The 20,884-nt window shown below is 54.0% G+C and overlaps 1 protein-coding gene across 1 annotated transcript in view; it reads left to right on the top strand.

Moving 5' to 3' along the window:
• ADISSP (adipose secreted signaling protein) overlaps positions 1-20,884 on the top strand; it is a 127,931-nt gene that overhangs the window by 99,631 nt on the left and 7,416 nt on the right. The window contains exon 6 of the mRNA XM_067533594.1: positions 15,760-15,882. Within this exon, the coding sequence (XP_067389695.1) occupies positions 15,760-15,882 (123 nt within the window). The remainder of the gene's footprint in view (positions 1-15,759; positions 15,883-20,884) is intronic.

The raw sequence follows: 20,884 nt of genomic DNA, 5'->3' as shown, positions 1-20,884 counted from the left end.
GGACCAGGGGCCGGGCTGCACAATCGGAGAGTGAAGAGCTGCCTCCCAGGGCCCGATTCGGCGGGGACGTGTCAGGTACACGTCAGTGAGCTGGTGCAAGGGAGTCCGACGTGGTGAAACGTGGGCACTCGGGGACTGATCCTGTTCTCCGTGATGTCTATGGGGATTTTGCTGTTGACTTCAGCGGGATTGTGGTCTGGGAGACAGTGGAAATTTTAAGTACGCGATAGGAGATGGGCTGCCCCAAGATATGCCTCTTCACCCTCTCCTGGTACTTGCTTTTTCTAGTGCACACTTTATTCCCCTTAGACACTCAGAAATCCACTTACCCTTGGGAAATGCAGAGCCCCAGCCCCTCTGAATGGGGCCCTGTGAAGTTTAGGGCTGTCCTCAAACAGGAGCACAGCCATGGATGTGCCCTGAAGTCTTCACTGACGGGCCAGGCTGGCATGCGAGTTCACACAGCTGTGTCTGTGCTTTCCATGGCCAGGAGGGAAACCTCTCTTTACAACCCCTGTATGTCCAGGAGGTGTAATACTCCGCCCCAGCATGCAGTAACTCTTTGACCTTGGGAGCTGCCTAGAGGACATGCAAATCCTCAGCTGCTGAGTCTAAAACTACTAAGTCTTAATAGTGAGCAGGAGGCCTTTTAGAAACCCATGTGTCTGACTAGAATGCCTCTTGCACACAAGAAAGAGGTCGCTATCATACTGAGCTCTTTGGAGCAGGAACATGTCTGTACAGCACCAAGCACAATGGGGCCTCAGTGCTGATGGAGGCTGCCAGGTGCTACTGCACAATAAACAGGCTGGGCAGAATTCAATTTTTATTTCGGTGGATAATGTCAATATGTACTTCTAAGCATTTTCTCAATTTTTATCTATTTACATTTTCACAGTGATGGAAAATTATGGGGGCGTCGGGCAACGTGGGGGTTGGACAATGATTATTTAATGACCGTAAATGCGTACATAAAAAGACTTCGTTTTGATAACCATTAAAACATCATCAGCGTCACATGTCAAAATTTTGCATACCTAAATCATGTCAAAATACACAAAATAAATATCCCTAGATCAGATTCTGCTCAGCTCTCACGCAGCATTTATCTTACTCTGCCTAGCTGTAACTTTCGATTATTATCATCGATGGGAGTAGTTTTTGTGGGTTTGCTTGTGTACAGTGAAATTGACATTTAGTGATTTAAAAAAAAAATCGAATCCTTCCAAGCCTACATAGAAACGATTAATAATAGTTCATGCAAGACAACACATTTTGCATACCTAAATCATGTCTTTTTCTCTAATTAGAGATGAGCAATTATTTCACAATGACTAGCTAACAACAGATTTTAGCCTCTTTCTGCTTGTGGAACATCACCACATTGAATAGACCCATTGAATAGGCCCCCTGGGGAGGGTTCAAACCCATTATCTTTAGAATCACAGACCTCTACCCTTTGAACTGAAGAAGTAAGTCAGCTAGTTGGTGGTGGTAGTAAGCTGTCATAACCCTTATGTGGACCAGTCACTACAGGAGGATGTGACCCACTTTGGGCTGTGTACACAGAGCATTATTTCCCTGAAATAGGAAATTCCTGGATACGTGTCAGCAAATCTCTCTGCAAATTCGATCCACAAACTTCAGGACGATTTGAAGCTGGGAGGGATTGCAAGTGCTTTGGAAGCTAGGATTACAATTCCAAATGATCTGGACAAACTGGAGAAATGCTCCGAAGTGAAACATATGGAATTCAAGAAGGACAAATGCAAAGTACTGCACTTCGGAAGGAACAATCAGTTGTGCACATACACAAGGGGCAATGACTGCCTAGGTAGACGTACTGCGGAAAGGGATCTGGGGGTCATAGAGGATCACAAGCTAAATATGAGTCAACCATGTAACACTGTTGCAAAAAAAGCAAACCTCATTCTGGGATGTATTAGCTAGCAGGTGTGTTGTAAGCAAGACATGAGAAGTAATTCTTCCGCTCTGCTCTGCCTGATTAGCCCTAAACTGGAGTACTGTGTCCAGTTCTGGGTGCCACATTTCAGAAAAGGTGTGGACAAACTGGAAAAAGTCCAGAGAAGAGCAACAAAAATGATCCAAGGTCTAGAAAACATGACCTGTGAGGGAAGATTGACAAATTGGATTTGGTTAGTCTGGAGAAGAGAAGACTCAGAAGGCACATGATGACAGTTTTCAAGAACATAAAAGATAGTTACAAGGAGGAGGGAGAAAAATTGTTCTTGTTAATCTCTGCGGACAGGACAGGAAGCAATGGGCTTCAATTGCAGGAAGCGCGGTTTAGGTTGGACATCAGGAAAAACTTCCTGTCAGGGTAGTTAAGTGCTGGAAGAAATTGCCTCCAGAGGTTGTGGAATCTCTGTCATTGGAGATTTTTAAGAGCAGGTTAGACAGACGCCTGTCGGGGTGGTCTAGATAACACTTGGTCCTGCCTTGAGTGCAGGGGACTGGACTAGAAGACCTAGTGAAGTCCCTTCCAGTCCTCTGGTTTTATGAAATCTGAGCCATGTTGTGTTAATTGTGGCGGATCAGACGTTACATGCTTTCCTTTGTGCTCCCTGATTGGGTGCGTGCACGAGCGTGAAATATAAAGTTTTTCGTAGGATACTTGTGCACAAGACATTGAAACTTGCTCTCCAAGAATGTTTGTGTTTTTGAAAAGCAAGGGGTCGAACGTTTGCAGTTCGAAAACAACCAGAACATGGACACTCTGGCTGGGTGAGTTTCAGCTCCGCTTGGTTGGCTAAGCGGTACCTCACAAATGCTGCTTCAATTTTAACTGCACTGGGCTCCTGGGTCCTCCTTGGGGGTGAGGGCCATGGTGGTTCTTCTGCGTACACTGAATAGCAATACAGGGTGTATTAAAGACGTCAGCTTAGCTTGGAAGGAAAACAGAGACTAATTGGAAGCGTTGCCAGAGTTTGCTTTTGGCTTCTGTTTCTGAACGATAAATCAGGCTCTTAGACTGACTTATTTATTCGTGTTCTCATAACAAGCAGCTCTTTAGGTGAATGTAAGAAAGGAAACTATCTCGGTTATTTATCATATTGGTCCTGGACGCCTGCCAAAGTTACAGTGTCTGTGTCAAGCTGCTGTTCTTTCCTGCAGCCCGCAGGGACTGGTGGTCACTGATCATTTCCTGCCAGTGGGCAGTTCTTGTGGGCAGGCCGGTGGGAGAAGTGGGGCTTGCATTCTGCTCCGAACGCTCAGAGATTGACTGCTCACCTACGCCTCTCCAAGCTGGTTCCCGCACACCTGAGCCTACCCTTTCAGGGGAACAGTTCCATTGTCGCTGTGCTGGGAGATCCTGGTCTGGCGAGGTGGGCCGGTCCCATCGTGGGACTGGGTCCTGAGAGCTCACCCCTTGAGCGGTCTCTCTAGGGGGTCAGCAGAGTGGGACACGGGTCCCAGTTGCCGAGCTGCTGCCTTCTGACCCACGTGTAGCTCTTCCACAGGCTGTGGTTTCATACCCGAATGCAGGGGGCTCTGGTGCTGAGGCCTGGATGCCTGGCTCACCGGAGAGCTGGCTGGAACTTTTCCGGTGATGGAGTGTTGTCAGAGAGTGACAATGGATTCAATCCCAGCTGTGATGCAGAAACACGTCAAGTTTGATGTCTTTTCATCCGATCGCAGGCAGGGACAGCATTCCCACAGAAACCTGCCGGGGAACTGCGGGTCCGCAGCTCCGGGGTGGCCCCACCGTAGGGACTGCCCCACGGCTGGAGACCCCCGGGCTCAGGAGTAGCACCGGCGCATGCCTGCCATTGCAGGATCTTTGGGGCAGGGTCTTGCTATGGACTTGTAGCACAAGGTAGCTCTGATCCTGGTTAAGGCCCCTAGGCACGTCCTTTAGGATAACCTTTGTAAAGCACTTTGCGAAAACACTGTATACATGCAAAGCCTCATTCATTTAAATCCCTGGAGCGAAATGTGTGTTCTCCCCTAAAATATTTGTTCTTGAGAGTGGGGTGAACTGTCAGCCACGCCCGAGCCAGGAATGATTTGACCTAAAACTTCACATTTCGGTGGTTCTAAAGTATGCTACTTACCTTATGTCTTTCTCGTGTTCCTCCCCTGCCCGGCCCCGGCAAACAGTTTAGATGCTTCATAAAGCTTGAATCGTGACACACAAAAGTTGAATCAGCTACAATAATTGCCTAGGCTGCCAGAGCGCTTGAGTTTCATTTGGCAGATTAAGATGCAGAAAATGTTTTTTAATTGTAATATTTTCCCCTCCCTGAATGTCAGCGTTGTTTGAGTGCCTGTCTCCTGGAGTTGCAGCGGTAATTGGCGAAGATTGTAGAGGTGCACGTTTTCGGCTTACTCACGGCAAGCCTCTGTTTTTCTGTGTTTCTCATGAGATGGGGATTTGACTAATACCTTTCCTCACATGAAAAGGTTCAGCGTGTTCTGCTTTTATATTAAGAGTTCTTGCTTTTCTATTGTATTTTTCTCTGGGCTAAGAGAAATGAAAACCTACTGCGCTGCCAATTTGCCCCCCCTCCGACCCACTTTCAGTTTTCAAACGTGTGGTTCCACAATAAAGGGTAGCAATTCATTGTGGGAATAGAGCTGATCTGCAGTTCACGTATCAGCCATTCGCACCCACAGGTATGAGGTGTTGGTACTTCTGAACAGCTCCTATAAATAGTGGCTTTCGCTGTGTTTTTAATGTGTGAGTCTACTTTGAAAAGTTGGCAATAACAGCAGAGCAGGTTCCATAACTTGCTGTGTCTCGAGAATTTGGGATCGGATCTGCTCAGTTTACAAGCAGAGAGGGGCTTTAAAACAATTTTTTTTTTTTTGCCCCCATCAGACCTGCAAACTTTTCCTTGGATCTGAGACCCACGTCAGGGTCTTTCTGGCTCTCACATCACCAGTAAAGCTCCTGCCATTGGAAGTTAATTGACAAGTTAGGGTACATGCTTGGAAAAACTTTCCAACTGTCAAGGTAGTTAAACAGTGGAACAGGGGACCCAGGGAGGTTGTGGGATCCCCGTCATTGCGGGTTTCTAGAATCATAGCAGATTAGGGTTGGAAGGGACCTCAGGAGGTATCTAGTCCAACCCCGGCTCAAAGCAGGACCAACCCCAACTAAATCATCCCGGCCAGGGCTTTGTCAAGCTGGGTTTTAAAAACCTCTAAGGATGGAGATTCCCCCACCTCCCCAGGTAACCCATTCCAGTGCTTCACCACCTCCTAGGGACAAAGCTTTGCTAATATCCAGCCTAGACCTCAAGCAGATCCTCTGTGGAACTAAGTGCAGGTTAAGTAGCCACGTTGCCTCGCCTGCTGCTAGCCGTCCCCCTCGAGGAGGCTGCTTTGCCCCCCCCCACACAGGCTCCGGGGTTTCCCCACTGTGCCCGAAGAACTACGGTTCTGCTCTGTCAGGGGGGCTTCTCCCAGCCCTGGCCCTGCTCAGTGACAGTCGCTGCAAGCGAATCCACAGCGTCGCATTGGAATGCACATGGGGAAATCGCATGCTTCAGAAAGTGCACACACGCGTGTGTGAGTGTGAGCGAGACCTGCGTGTGTCTGCGTGTCTCTATTTTACATTGACGCTTTTTGAATTCCCCATCTGCTCTCTCCACCCACCTCCCCAAGGAACATGTAATTGGCTGTTCCGGATCACGAAGGAGCATGAAATCGCTGGCAATGCATTTGCAAACCCAGCTCGTCTTACTGCATGTTGCGCTCCTCCCCGCGGGTGCCTGGAGAACATTCTACTGTCAAAAACATGCCTTCATTTCTAACGTGAATGCGTCTGACCTCAACTTCCAGCCAGTGGGTCTTGTCCTGCCTCTCTCCGCTCGATCAGAGACCTCTTTAGTTAGTACCTGGTATTTTCTCCCCAGGAAGGTGTTTGGATCTTTGAGACTCTGAACCAGTGGTTCCCAATCTGCGGCCTCAAAGGGACGTGCTGCTCCCCTCCCGCTGGCTGCAGAAGGGAGCCGCTGCCTAGGACCCAGGTGGAGCGCAGGGGGCTACAGGACAGGTGCGGTTTCCCTGCTGCAGCCTGGGGGACGGGAGAGCAGCAAGGAGGCAGCCACCTCCCTGAGCTCCTGCCGTCTGCCTGCAGTGGCGTGGGGGCTGCTGGCGGAGACTAGTCGCCCTTCAGGGTGTAAAAATGGTATCTGTGGCCCTCGAGCCAGAACGGTTGGGAACCCCTGCTCGAGACAGACCGAGCTGTGTCTCCTGCCACGGACACCAGCCTGGGCATGCAGAGCCGTAATCACTGGATCAAATCCCCCCAGGGAAGTGGCAGATTCTCCATCTCTCTCTTGAGTAGGAGGAGCAGGGAGGTGACTTTACCCTGACATGCAGCATTGGTGCGACCAAGACTGGATCCTGCCCAGCACTCACCCCATCGTGCCGGCTCCTGTGCTGTGTGGCTGGCTGGGCTGGGCTCTCCGCTCCGGGCGTTGCAACCTCTGGGGTTGGGCCCTGCCCCCTGACTGGACCAAATTAGTGTGAGTGGAGCTGTGACCCGGCCTGGGAGGTTGCGGGGCCACTCGCCCTGCTTTGGCCTACCTGCACCCCTGTCCTCATGACGGCTGGGACCCCAGAGGGGGCAGTGCCTGGTGCAGGGAGCTGCTCACGTGGCCTTTGAAACATTCTGGCGACCCGATTGTTGGGTCCCAATCCCCTGGCCCGCGCTATGCAGGAGGTCAGACTAGATTATCTAATGGTCCCTTCTGGCCTTATACTCTATGAACTTAAATCTTTTAGCCACTGCTGCTAGTGTCTCAGTGGAAAGTGGGGTTGCATTAGCTTCCTCCTCCAGTGAAAGGCAATAGCAGGGCCCTAGTGAAAGCGAGCCTGTGAACCTGGGCAGAGGAGCCTGGATGCATTTATCCTTGTCACTCGCTGCATTTTAAAGAGCTGCTCGGCGCTGGGGGGAGAGGCAGGAACGACTGCGTTTTTAATGGGCTGATGAGCGCGGCAGGTGGGGTTTTAAAGTGACAGCTGAGCAAAACCGTCCGCAGCCTTTCAGAAAGGCTTGTGTCTCTCTCCTCAGCGCTACAGGTGGAACGGCGCCTGGCAGCGACGTGTGCAAGCAGTCCGCATTCCCAGGCTCGGTGGTCTGGGTTTTGTTTTTCCTCTGTTCAGATGAAATATTTGTCCTGGAGCCGAGTCTTTGCTGCCGAAGCGGCTTCTCTTCGCTAGCAGGCATAAGAAAAGCAGACGGTCGTCACGTGAGAACCAAAGAGCTGCTGCTGGTAATAGACTGCAGTGGTGGCTAGAGATTTCATCCGGGATCAGGGCCCCGTTAGGCTAGGCACTGTCTGCAAAAACAGCGCTTACCATCAGAGTAGCCCAGGTAGACAAAGGGTGGGAGGGGAAATTGCAGCAGAGGGAGAAGGGTCACACAGCAGGTTAGTAGCAAAGCCTGGAGTTTGACTCCACATCGCCCGCCTGCCATTCTAATGCCATGTGGACGTTGCCATGCAGGCCTTTCTGAGGGTGGTTTCAGTTACGCTCTGGAGGACCATTAACCAAGTGATCCCCCGGAGTGTGAATCACGAGGGCAAGGGCTTTGTTTGACATCTCCCACTGCCTTGACTGGGGCTCTAAACCCTGGAACCTGCGGAAAATGACTCTAGTCTGTGCTGCTAAAGAACGGAATTAAATCTAGTATAAAGACAGAGCCCTGTCTGGGATGGTTTAGTTGGGGTCGGTCCTGCTTGGAGCAGGGGTTGGACTAGGTGATCTCCTGGGGTCCCTTCCAACCCTCATCTGCTGTGATTCTATGAAAGGGATCTAACCCTGATCTAACCCTGATCTCCCAAGCTCTATACGGGCAGGATCTTGGCTAGATGGAAGAGCAATCACGGACTCTTCACCACGTTCAAGGCTTGCTACACAGTCACTGTCCTGGGGACAGTCAGTGTTCTGCTCTCTTCATGGAGCGGGGGGAGAAGCAAAGAGATCTAAGGATCGGCGGCCATGGGCAGTGCAGGGTTCTGCTGCGTGCTCAGATCCCCTATAGGGAGGGAATGCTGGATATGATAAACCCTGCATCAGAGCTGTTCCCCGTTCCAGGTAGAACTTTTCCAGTGAGTTTTGACCAAATCACAGGAAGCGTTTTGGAGACTAGGGAGGTTGGTTGGTGGTTTACATTACAACAGTCATATAATACAATAAAACAATACTGATACTAGAGACCCCCATCAAGAATCAGGGCCCCTTTGTGCTGGGTGTTGTACAAACCTTATAAGTGGTGCTGATAGCGCCACCTCGAGTTACTAGAGTTAAGGTTGTCTGACACTTCCCATTACAAGACCCTGTTTTCATTTCACTTTGCCAAACTTTAACTGCTTGGGCTGATATTTTCCACATGCGGTCTCTGCCTTCAGCTGATTAAAAAAGAACAAAAAGTTTTTAGAAAAATAGTTCAGCTGTTTGAGAACAAGATGAGGGAAAAATACATTGTTTTGGTCATGGTTTGTTTGTTTTTTAAACAAAAAAAACCCTCTTACGACTGTTTTATGGAGTGCTTTGACGCAGGGACTTGAAATTTGGCATGCAGCTAGCTCCGGTGTCAGAGAGGTGCCTTCTGTCAAGCTGGATCCTTGCAACCTGACCCGACCTCCATGGGGCCTGACCTCGTGCTGGGTTCGGGGTCAGGTCGGGTATGGAAATGACTGAATGTGCTTGGAGCAGGTGCGGATCAGGTTTTACAATTTGGCCCAAGCAGAGCGGGGACGGGGCTGGTGACCGTCAGCCGGGAGGGAGGACATGCTACGGTTTGGGGCCATAGCAAATAGTCCTTTGTTTTCGTGGGCTGGGGACTGACAAAGGTGGTACCGTCAGGAGAACGAGCGATACACTCGCACCAGCTGTTTCCTGCCTGGACAGACAGACTGACTCAGCTTCAAGTGGAGCAGTGTGGCCAGCTGGGCTCCTGCACCGGGCACCCCTGCCCTGCACCCCACCCCACCTCACCCCGCCCGGCCTGGAGAACTTCATGGGACCTGCGCAGAACTGAGCTTGGGAGGGAAGCGGGGGCTTTGCAGGTGGACACTGACCTCACACCGTGCCCCTCCGGGTCCTGGCCCACCTTAGCCCCAGAGCCTTGCAGATGGGAGGGGGAGGGGGCTGCCCTGGGCCTGCGTGACGAAGGGGCTATCCCACTGCCTGGCTGGGGTGCGGGGAGGGCTGTGGCAGCGCTGGGTTGTGGACATGGGCAGCCCTGGGCTCCGTGGGGCAGGGAGGTGGATGAGGCAGGACGCCGGCCATGCTTCTCCGCTGGCTCCAGGTCCCGCTGCTCCATGCCCGACCGTGCAACCCAGCCCAAACCCGGTGACGCTCAGCTACCAGCGCCGGTTTCGGGCTGGGTACAGAAACAGCTCGATGCTCTCAGGCCGGGCTCGGATGGGCTGCGTGCTAGCTGCGTGCGGGTGGGGCCATTTTGGTCCTGAAATTGCATCGGGGGAAACTCTCTGAGCATAGCTGCCCTCAACCACACACCGTCTGCTTGCTCTGTCAGGAGTAGCTTTCTCTTCTCTGAGCCAGATGCTGCCAGGCCTCCGTAGCCGTCTCCCTGATCGGGCCTGTGGTGAAACCTTCTCCTTGGCCGCCTTTTGTCCAGCCAGATGCATCAGTAACACCGCAGGTTTCCCCATGCCCTCTCCCCCGCCTGCCTCGCCTCATTTGCTTGTCGTTCCTTAAAACACTTAGGTCCGATCCTTTCCCCTCTCCATGGCTTAGCCATCTGGCTGCCTGCAGAGCATCCCAGGATTAGATTCTGGGACGAGGAGCCAGGATCCCTGGGTCTGTTCTCGGTGCCTCGTGCGTTAGTCCTTGCCCCTCACCCTGCTCCACAAAGTGTCGTTGTCGCCATTTTACAGATTGGGAAACTGAGGCACCGAGCGGGGGTGTCAGAGCTGGGATCATCCCTTGGACGTCAGCATGAGTGACTCTTGGATGTGAATCTGGTTCTCGCCTTTTTGCTGCTGCATCCAGGAGCTTGTAAATGCAGCCTGTGCGCAAGTGAGGATGGATCAAAATGGGGATGGATCGAAATGACATCGAGGCTTTTATCCCATTGAGGCTAATGCAGCAATAAGAATGGGCTCCGGCAGCTTTCCAGCCCTGCAGCAGAGTTGAGGTCTATAACGCCCTGCTGCAATCTGATTGCCATGGGAACGTTGTTAAGACAATTCGGTAAAGCTGCCTGATCCATTGGGCAAACGTGAGTCTCGGGGTCCCAGGCAGGTCTTTCTGAGCCGTCTCTGGCTGTCCTGGATTCTGTCCTGGGCAGCGTTTCCATCAGGCTGCCTGGTCATCAGGCCTTGCTCTTTTGCTAAAGTTTGCATTTCACAAATATCAAGAGTCAGACGCTGTTTATTTTCTGAGCCACAGCTTGTTTGTTCTGCACAAGCACAGGGACTGAAATACCCTCTGCCTCGCAGGGGCCATTCAGATTTCGGGGACGGCTGGTTGGCTAATGGGGTCTTGCTAATTGTTGGTGTCCAGCACCTAGCGTGACACCTCTTGGGCATTTATTGTGATGGCCGTATTAGAGCAGAATCTCTTTGGAGCAGGGCCCCACTTGGCATTCCGGGAATGTGACGTGTGTGGCATCGTTTGGGCACCCTGGGAAAATACTAAAGCATTGTGGGTAATCGCACAGACTTCCAAATGGGCGAGGTGTGTGAGACGGACAGGAGAGCTGGTAAGAAAGATCGGTAGTTCCTGGCTGCAGTCTCATGACCCGGGTCGGGGTTGTGACATGTTGCATCCCTGTTTGTCAGCTCTTGTGCTGTCTTCGTGTTCGTGGTGCGTGTCGTATCGGGAGTCGCTCTGGGATCTGTCTCGGGGGGGAGGCAGTGCTCCCTTAATGTGTCCCTGGTGGTTTAAATGCAGCATCCTGAATGGTAAGACGATCCCTTGCATCCTGATCCCGGGACACATTGTGCACCTGTTTGATCAGCCGCCTTCGCAGACGCCTCTTCAGCTCCAGCGCACGTGGGGCTTCCTGCTCCAGTGTTTCAAACTCTTAACGCAACTTGTGCCCCGTTAGCACAGCTCCGTGTGAACACAGTTACTGCGAGTGTGCACAGAGACTGCGTGCGTTCAGGTGCCTTGTCTTCACACACACTGACAGCAGTCGGGCAGGCAATTGAAGTGTGCAGGGGGGCACTCATTCGTCCCACGTGCAGTTGTCCCCCTCATTTTGAATATTGGGACGTTGATCTTTCCTGTCAAGCTGATGTCCCTCTGGGAGCCGACGCGTACAGCCCGGGAGCTGGGCCGGTCTGACCAAGTGCACCAGATCAGAGTAGCCACAGGGCTTGCGGTTCTTCCATCTACTTTGCCCTCTCCCCACCCCCCAGTACTTGCCTGCGATCTGCTCCGGGGGAAACGGGCTCCATTCCAAATCTCTGAGACGTCTGCGTGGGGTGGGCGATTGGGCGTGGCCAGCCACGTTTGTGGCCCCTACTTATTTTCACTCAAGCTCTCAGCCCGTCTAGTGCAGACGGAGAGAGTAACACGGGGGGTGGAGGGAAAGGAGGTGTGTGGAGAAAAGGTGCTGGACCCTGGCGTTACCAGCTGCTGCCAGATGGAGCAGGGGGTGGGGGCGTTGAAGGGCACTACACCAGTCGCCATGGCTGGAGGCTGGATCCCTGCAGAGGCAGGCCATGTGCTGCTAGCAGGCTGTGGGCCACACACCGGAGCAGCAGCTGCTGCACCTTTCGCACCCTGCAACCTCCTCCAGGCAGGGGCCGGGTGGCTGCGGAGCGCATAGGACAGCGTCACCCTGCTCTGGATTGGGGCCTTTTGGTGCTGCCGCACTTCAGGTCCAAAATGAGGGCAGCGTGTGCTCCCCGAGCAGTTGCAGCACGTCCGGGCCCTGGCTGTGCACCCGCACACCCTCCCTCCCTTGGAGCGTAGCACCCGTGACGGTGCCAAGACTCCCCTTGCAGTGCAGGGGCCAGGTCCCGTGATTCTGCCGTCTGCATGCACAGGTGCACGATCTGGGGAAAGGGCTCCCTGTACCTGCGCCCCTGCCTCCCCATCTTGCACAGGGGTGTCCTGTGTCAAGCCAGAGCAGGGGGCTGACGGCTCTGTCTTCTGCTTTCTTTAGGGCCCCCCATCGCTTTGGTCTTGCCAATCCACGGATTATTTATCCCCCCCTCCTCACCATGGGGATGGCTGCATCTGGCCACTCTGCAGGTTGGGGACCCAGACTGAAGGGGAAGCCGGTGGCTGGCGTTCCAGGACTCTGCTTGTAAACTGCAAACTCCCTTCTGAGTTTGCCTGGACAGCCGCTTGCTTTGATCCCTGCTCCTAGCGTTCTCCCCTCCTCCTGCCTGCACGGAGCTGCCCTCAGCATCGGTTCCCTGTACCCGTCAGGCGGCAGTCATCTAGCTGGGATTGGGAAGTTCATCATGATAACAGGCTCTGAAATACACCGCCGTGCAGGGAGTAAACACCGCCTGGGCTTTGCCGCACCGTAACACCAGCCTGCGGCCTGCAGGCAATGGGCGGCTGCCGGGGGAGAGAACAACAGCTCGTTCTGGTTTCCCTGTCAGACCCTTTCCCACAGGTGGCCTGGCGCGTGCAGCTTGCACTGAGCAGGGAAGCCATTGTACGGACACCGACAACGTGTCGTCTATTGTCCCGGCCTTCTGGCGCCTCCGTGCACAGCAGAGCTCCCTGCTCCGCTTGCCCCGCTGCGTCCCGGGGCTCGTGCAGTGTCTGCTCTGCGTACGCACGGTTGTGAGGTCCCCCCACCACCCTCTGCCCTTCGCGTGAAGGAGTCTCTCTTCTGTGCCTGCTGTGGGTCGGCTCCCTGAAAGCACCAGCCCCACTCGCCAGGCCTCTGGCAGCGATAGGCACCGGCCGCCCCTGACTCCTTACAGCGTTCCCTGCAGCGCCCAGCCCCTGGCCCACGGGATGCAGGTCTGAGTTACCAGGCCTGCTGTTCCCACAGGAACCGAACACACCAGCTGGCCCAATTCAGCTCCGGCCCAGCGCATTGCCCTACACCACAGCACTGCGCTGGAGCTGGAGTGAAAAGAAGGACATGTGTCTTGTTGAGGGGCAGAGGTTCACGTGATAGGAAGGGAGAATATTGGAAACAAATGGGGACATGCAAAATAAATCACAGCACGCTTTCGGGAGACTAAACTAATCCCCGGTTACCCTCCCGGCTGACGAAACTGTATCTCACCCAACGCTCTCCCCTGCATTTTCATCCAAGTCTGAGTCCACTTTTTCATGAAGCAAACCTGCTATATCCTTTTATTTCCTCAGTGAAGGGAGCAGCGTGTGTGTGTGTGTGTGTGTGTGTGTGTGTGTGTGTGTGTGTGTGTGTGTGTGTGTGTGTGTGTGTGTGTGTGTGTGTGTGTGTGTGTGTGTGTGTGTGTGTGTGTGTGTGTGTGTGTGTGTGTGTGTGTGTGTGTGTGTGTGTGTGTGTGTGTGTGTGTGTGTGTGTGTGTGTCCGTCCCCCCGATTTAGTTAAGCAAGCCTTTGACATGCCCATCTTTGCCTCTGCTGTTTTTCTCTTCCTGTCGGTTTCTTTCTGAAATCCCCCTAGTCCTTCGCTCAGTTCAGTTTGTGACGGTGACAGCACCACGCTGAGTTGCAGACGGATGGATAAACCTCTCTGGTCGGACAGAACTGTTGCTCAGGACTTCACCACAGGCCGGCAGACCAGATTTTCAGTGTGGATACAGCCCGCGTTCCATAGCACCTGTCCGTATGTCCCACAATGGTATCGACCACGAGGGTGACACGGACTTTTATCTGCCACTCCACGTGACGCTCTTGGTGAGCTGGAATTAAATCTCAGTCAGGAGAGTCCCGTAACCTGGGCAGGGCCCCCGTGTCCGGGCCAGCTGGCACCAAGAGGTTGCTGGGTCACACCTGCCAGCGTGATCTCTCTCATCCGGACCACCTGATGCCTGCACGCACCACGTGGCTCACAGCTGGGCTCGTGCCACTGCATCCTCAGACTCCTGCCACACCTGCACTGTAGTGCCTCCAGCCGCCGCCTGAAAGCCACTGCCCCTGTCAGTTTCCAAGGCGAGTTCCCAGTAGGATTGGGACGGGAGCTCAGTCTGCACCAGTGCATTGTGGGATTCCCGTGGCACCTTCCCCCAGGGTGCCCAGCACTGTTGGAGCAGTGGCTTCTGGGTAACTTGTGAGGCAGTGTCTTGTGGGATAGCATTAGGAGGACTGTCTGGTTCAGTGCAGCGGCTCCTGGCATGGTTGGCGCCGGTGCTGCTGGACCTGAATGGAAGGGCAGACAGCTGGCCCGAGTGGTGCTGGTGATCCGGCCTGTGGGCCGGCGGCTGCACGCGGTGCTCCATGCCTTGCGCGTTCAGCGGGACTCCCCGCTAGTCATGCCAGCGAAGTGCATGCGGCTGTGTCCCCCTCGAGCGGCTGGTCCACAGAGGGTAACGGCCCGCTAGTGCTGCCGGCCAGTGGAGTTGCTCTTTCAGCTCAAGCGGGCCATGCAGCGGTGCTGAAGGGCCGAGGTTTGAGCCCCGCTGAGGGTTGTTTCGCCGCTCGATGCAGCCTCGGCGGACCCCACATGCGGCGAGCACTCGCCACTGAGGTGGATTCCTTGCTGCTGTTGTCTGCCATTGCTGCTGTGCTTCCCCCGCTGCTCGGGGCACTGGGGTAGAGGGTGGGTGGGTGGTGAGCTCTGACTGGCTTTGCTTTCAAAGACGGAGAATCGAGGTACCTCTGGCCCCTCTCGTTGCTCTATCTGAGCACCCCTGGGAGTGCGGATTAGAGACGGGGCGTACCAGTGTCTCTGGGGCTTCTACGCCAGGGCCTGGGTTGGGAAATGTTACCAGCTCTCCTCCGATTCTTGGGCTGGGCGGATTAAAGCCCCAGGTCGGTGTAGGTCAGCCCTGGGTCCCCGGCTCTGTGCAGACCGCTGTGCTGAGGAGCTGCGAGCTGAACCTTCGGGTGGCTGGATTAAATGGCCTCCTGGCAAAGAGCAGCGCCATGGCCACTGTTTGTGGTGAGGCTGCGGGGCAGAGGCTCTGCAAAGCCCCCTCCGCCCAGTCAATCGAGGGATGCATCCCAAGCCCGGCTGCAGGGAACCAGGAGAACTTCTCCCTCCCCAGTGCCGTGTGTCGCTGCAAAACTCCCAGGCTCTGTGATGGACGAGACCGATCCGAAGCACCGGCTGGTGCTTGTGGGAGATCTCAGGCAGAGTTTCCTAAACGTGCTGCCTCCCCAGCCCTGGGAAGTCAGGGGGACCTGTAACCTCTCCAACCCTAACCCCTTCCCTGCATTCCCACCTAGTTCCTAGAGATCATTCCTAGATCGCCAAGTGCTTTACAAGAAAGAGAGCCTCTTTATCTCCATTTTATAGATGGGGAAACTGAGGCACCGGGTGACCTGGGGAAAGTCACTTGAGCAATCCCACGGTAGAGCCCAGGTCTGCTAAGTTCCCGTGCCATGCTCTATCCACTAGGCAGCACTGCATCCCAGTGCCTGCATGCCTGCTGGCTGCCCCAGTCCCTTTCTGGCTCCAGCCACTGCAAATCCCCCGTGTTGAGAAAGGGGAAGGCCATACAGCCCTGTTGCAAGACGGGGCTAGGTGGGTATGGAGGGGTGGAGGTGGCTAAGCACCCAGAGGTGGTGCTGCCGTGACCAACGGCCAGGGCAGGAGTAGTCCAGATCGCCCAGCTCTAACCCCTGCACCACACTGCCTTCCAGGGGCTTGCCCATTGACTCTTGGCTTTAATTCCTTCTCAATTCCAGGCTACAGCGTGAAGTGCGAGTACACCGCGCACAAAGAAGGGGTCCTGAAAGAGGAGATGATGCTGTCTAGCCAGACCAACGATGCTGCCTGCGTCAAAGTGGTCGTTCAAGCCCGGGTCATGGGTAGGTATCCCTTTAAACTCGGCCGGGAACAGGGCACGGAGGCGTTCACCGCCGGGTCCATCTGGAAGCCAGGCCAGGTGAGTGACGGCCGGCGGGTTAGCGGCTGTGGCCCATCCCTACAGGGTTTAGGATGCACCAGGAGAGGTGTTTCCAGCAGGGAGAGGGAAGCGTGAATGCTGTTAGGCTAGGCTAGGCACCGGTAAATCTCACCCAGAGCTCGCCCGTTATCCTGGCCAATGGGGCTTGCTGTGGGAGCGATTGCCCACCTGGGGCCAGCCAAAGCCCCTCTCGGACACGGAGCTGAATCAGATTTGTGGATTCGGAGCAGTTTCAGATCCCGATGCAGGGAGGGGCTGCTCCCAGGCTGTTGGAGTCGCTGGAAAGGCTTTGGTTACTTTCAGTGGGCTTAGGATCTGGCCCGAATGCTGCAGCCAGCACCCTAAATCGGGCAGGATGCAGGATCCCTGGCTGGTTTCTCAGGCCTGGACTCTAGGGAAGGCAGACGGAGGATCATGGATTCCCAGGCCAGAACAACTATGACCCTCCAGTCTGCCCTCCTGCCTGGCACAGGCCAAAGACCTGCCCCCCAATAACCTCCCTAGAGCCGAGCTGTTAGAAAACGAGCCCCTCTTGATTTAAAAATTGCCCGTGACAGGGAGTCCAGCACCACCCTTGTTCCCATGGTCATCATGGACCCTTCAGGCCTTAACATCTGTGCTATGCACGTTAGGACTGGACGGCCCATTGGGCCCCTGGAACCGGATCCTCAGCCGGTGGAACTAGCAGCCGGCTCACACTGCCTTCTCCGTGTCCAGCCAGCCACCAGCCTGTGCTCTGCTTGCAGAGGGAGTCAACGGAGCCTGAGAACCCGGTCCCGGCCCCTTTTTAATAAGCAGCAAGTTAAGATGGAATCGTGGAGCCATGGCCCACGTCCTGCTAACGAGAAGCTAGCGTAGCACCAAGTCATGAGCTGGCTGGCTCCGTTATGTCCCCCTTTGTGTGTCTCCTGGTTTATTAACCCGCTGGGGGTCTCAATGAGAACATGTTACCTCCTGCCTTCTGCAAAAGGAAAGGAACTCCCAGCACGTACCCTAAGCCAGCCTCCCTAGCTCTCCTCATCGTGCTGAATGGCGTATCAGCCCCAGTGCATGTCCTCCTAGTGCAAACAGAAACGGCTCTGGGTGTTTGGGAAACCTTTGAGGCACCGGCCGCACAGCGAGTGAGCCGGTAATAGCCGCGGTTCTCTCTCTCCGAGCTGCGAGCAGCAAAGCCCCATCTTGAGGATTTTAACAAAATGCTATCCCTGGCGCCATGAATTTCCATGGCGCTCTTCAACCTACGGATGCCTCCCCTGCCCTGAAGGGCTAAATAAGGCAAGATGAAATGTAGGGCACTCGTGGGGGGGGGCAGGTCCATATAGAGGATAATAGCCTACTACTTCTGCTACTCAGCTGGGTTGATGGCTTTCGCTCAAGTGGTGGAACTCTGTGTTTTGGAGGTAAAGGGCCAGGGTTCAAGCTAGGCTGGCTACGGAGCATCAAATTCAGCACGGGTGAGGCCCAGGCAAGTACATGGGCCGAAGGCAGCAGTGACTTCAATGAAGGTGTGGATTATACCTGAGATATACATGGGCGCCGAGACGCCATCACACCGAGTGTGTGCACTGATTGCAATCGTGGTTGAACTGGTATGAATCTGGAGTGACTCCGGAGTGGCAGGCTGGGTTTACATCAGCGTGACAGAGATCGGGGTCTGACCTGAGCCGAGGGACAGGAATGTGACTTGGCATTCTGTGAGCGTAACTCATGCGCTGAGGCAGTGGGAAGGGGTAAGCATCGGCCTGTGTAGAGCTGCTGCTTTCTCTGTCGGTTGCTTTCCTTGCACTCCCCTCCGGTGCGCGTGTTACATTAATTTTGTCTCATCAGCTGAAGAACGTGTCTCAACAGCCATCTCTAGCCTATCCCTTCTGTGAGTTGCTCTTTGTCCTGGACCTGGGGCTTAAATAACGAATCCCGGACACTCAATTTGGTGCTGAAATATGCTGGACTCCACTCTGAGTTCACACTTACCTATGACACGGGACTGACAGCGTGATCCAGTCGATGGAGAACCAGGAGTCAGGAGACCTGGGTTTGTCCTTGGCTCTGCCAGTGGTGCACTGGGACTGTGAGAAACCTCCCTGTGACTCAGTTTCCCCATTTGGAAGGTGGGAATGTACTTACCTGCTTTTCTTTTTGCAACCAGAGAGAGAACTTGTATAGCCATCCACGCTCACCACAGCCAATTGCTTCCTCTTCCGCTACTGTAACGTGCCCAGAGGCCGCGGTGATGGGGCGCCAGTAAGGAGCGGGATGGGTGGTTAGTGTTAGACGCTCTAGGATTCATGATACCCTAGCAGCCCCCTCTGACCGGTTTTCCAAATCTGTCTCAACTCTTTGCTGCCACCTGCCGGCTCTGTAGAGTCAACGTCTTAGAATCAGAGCAGAGGAGGGTTGGAAGGGATCTCAGGAGATCATCTAGTCCCACCCCCTGCTCAGAGCAGGACCAACCTCTCGACTAAACCATCCCAGCCAGGGCTTGGTCAAGCCGGGCCTTAAAAACCTCTAAGGATGGATATGCCACCACCTCCCTAGGTAACCCATTCCAGTGCTTCACCACCCTCCTGGTGAAAAACTTTTTCCTAATGTCCAACCTAGACCTCCCCCACTGCAACTTGAGACCGTTGATCCTTGTTCTGTCATCTGCCACCACTGAGAACAGCCTAGCCCCATCCTCCCTGGAATCCCCTTTCAGGTAGTTAAAGGCTGCTATCAAATCCCCCCTCACTCTTCTCTTCTACAGACTAAACAAGCCCAGTTCCCTCATCCTTTCCTCATAAGTCTTGTGCTCCAGCCCCCTCATCATTTTTGTTGCTCTCCGCTGGACTCTCTCCAACTTGTCCACATCCTTCCTGTAGTAGGGGACCCAAAACTGGACACAATACTCCAAATGTGGCCTCACCAATGCCGAATAGAGGGGAATAATCACTTCCCGTGACCTGCTGGCAATGCTCCTACTAATGCAGCTCAATATGCTATTAGCCTTCTTGACAACCAGGGCACACTGCTGACTCATATCCGGCTTTTTGTGCACAGGTCCTTTTCTGCAGAACTGCTGCCTAGCCCGTCGGTCCCCAGTCTGTAGCTGTGCATGGGATTCTTCCATCCTAAGTGGAGGACTCTGCACTTGTCCTTGTTGAACTTCATCAGATTTCTTTTAGCCCAATCCTCCAGTTTGTCTAGGTCCCTCTGTATCCTATCCCTGCCCTCCAGCGTATCTACCACACCCCTCAACATAGTGTCATCTGCGAGGTTGCTGAGGGTGCATCCACCCCATCATCCAGATCATTAATGAAGATGTTGACGGGCCATAGGACCAACCCCTGGGGCACTCTGCTTGTTACCGGCTGCCAGCTAGATATGGAGCCATTGATCACTACCCGTTGAGCCCAATGCTCTAGCCAGTTCTCTATCCATTTTATAGTCCATTCATCTAACCCATACTTCTTTAACTTGCTGATAAGAATACTGTGGGAGACCGTATCAAAAGCTTTGCTAAAGTCAAGGTATATCACGTCCACCGCTTTCCCCACATCCACAGAGTCAGTCACCTCTTCGTAGAAGGCTATCAGGTTGGTCAGACATGACTTGCCCTTGATGTATCCATGCTGACTGTTCCTGATCACCTTCCTCTCCTCCAAGGAGATCTCTCTGTCTCTCCCTGGTTTAATTAGAGATGGCTTTCTCCTTAAACGCATTATATTATGCGGCAGTGAGGCTTTGGAGCTGATGCTGTGTAATCTCTCCTTTCACTCTGAATAATTACCCGGCTTTGCATGCATCCTATTAACGGGCCTGACACTGCTTGTCACATCCTCCACATCTGCTGCCCCTGCAAAACTCCGTGTGAGCTTCTGAGCGTCTGTAGCCCCTGGTGGACACTCACTGACACCCCCATTCTGGGGGGTGAATCCTCTTCCGTAGCCCCAAGGTTGCTAGCTGGGGGAAATGCTGGATCCCCTCTATGCGATGGTGGCTTTGCTGGGAACGCCCTGTTGTCCGAGGTAAATGGGACGCCAGCGTCTGGGCCCCGGCTCCGCCAAGGCTGTGAGATGCTGTCGCTCTTGGCAGTGTTCTTGCCCCTTGCCTTGCACGACGGTGGCTGATGGGGCTGCCTGTCTGGGGGTGCATGAACGGGTGCAAGCGAAGGGCCACGCGACTCTTCTGTGGGCGCGTTAGCAGCCCGGGTAATTTGCAAAGACGAATTCAGTTAACGGCGCGCTCCGTCCAAACTGTGATTGGTTTAGATTGTCTGCTGGCCATCCGTGGACCCGGATCCAGCGTCGCGGCGGGGCAGGAGAGTGCTGCCTCGGTTTCCATTGCTCTCCTTTCTTCCCCCACCCTATGGGAGCCATTCCCGGAGCACCCCGCAATCACTGGGAAGGGCTGGGTCTGGGGGATTCCAGAAAACGGGAGTCCCGAAGCAGATCGGAGCAGGTTTTGCTCCAGTCCAGTGACCGGCCGCCCTGCAAAGTCTGGCACAATCGGGAAGGAGAGAATTGCGATGATGGGAGACAGGGAAGGAAGGTTCCTAGATGCACAGAGATGGAGCTAACCCAAACCAGCCTGTCTGCTGCCCCGTTCCACCTTCTGAAAGTCAGACATTGACCTATCCTCCTAGAACAGCACCCCCCATTGGCTGGGCTAGGAAATGCGACCGGGCCCCCAAGTCCTCAATCCCTGGAGACCAGCCAGTCGCCTGAGGGATAATTTTACCTTGTTGAGTGTGTTCTAAGTGCAAGGAGGGTTGGTTTAAATCAAGGTGCTTTAAATCACCAAGTGGAAAGCCTCGACTGAAATCCTCCATTTTTAGTTATTTTTTCCATTAGTACTTCAGTTGTTTTCTAAAGACAGGTGCATTCTCATTGGTTGAAAAAACCAATTTAAAACATTTCATTTACAGC

The sequence above is a fragment of the Emydura macquarii genome, unplaced genomic scaffold (assembly GCF_026122565.2).
Source record: "Emydura macquarii macquarii isolate MOO-44397 ecotype Brisbane River unplaced genomic scaffold, CSIRO-AGI_Emac_v2 contig_3345, whole genome shotgun sequence".
NCBI lineage: Eukaryota > Metazoa > Chordata > Testudines > Chelidae > Emydura > Emydura macquarii.
Note: the sequence above shows the minus strand (reverse complement) of the source record. Positions and strands in the feature narration are given on the sequence as shown.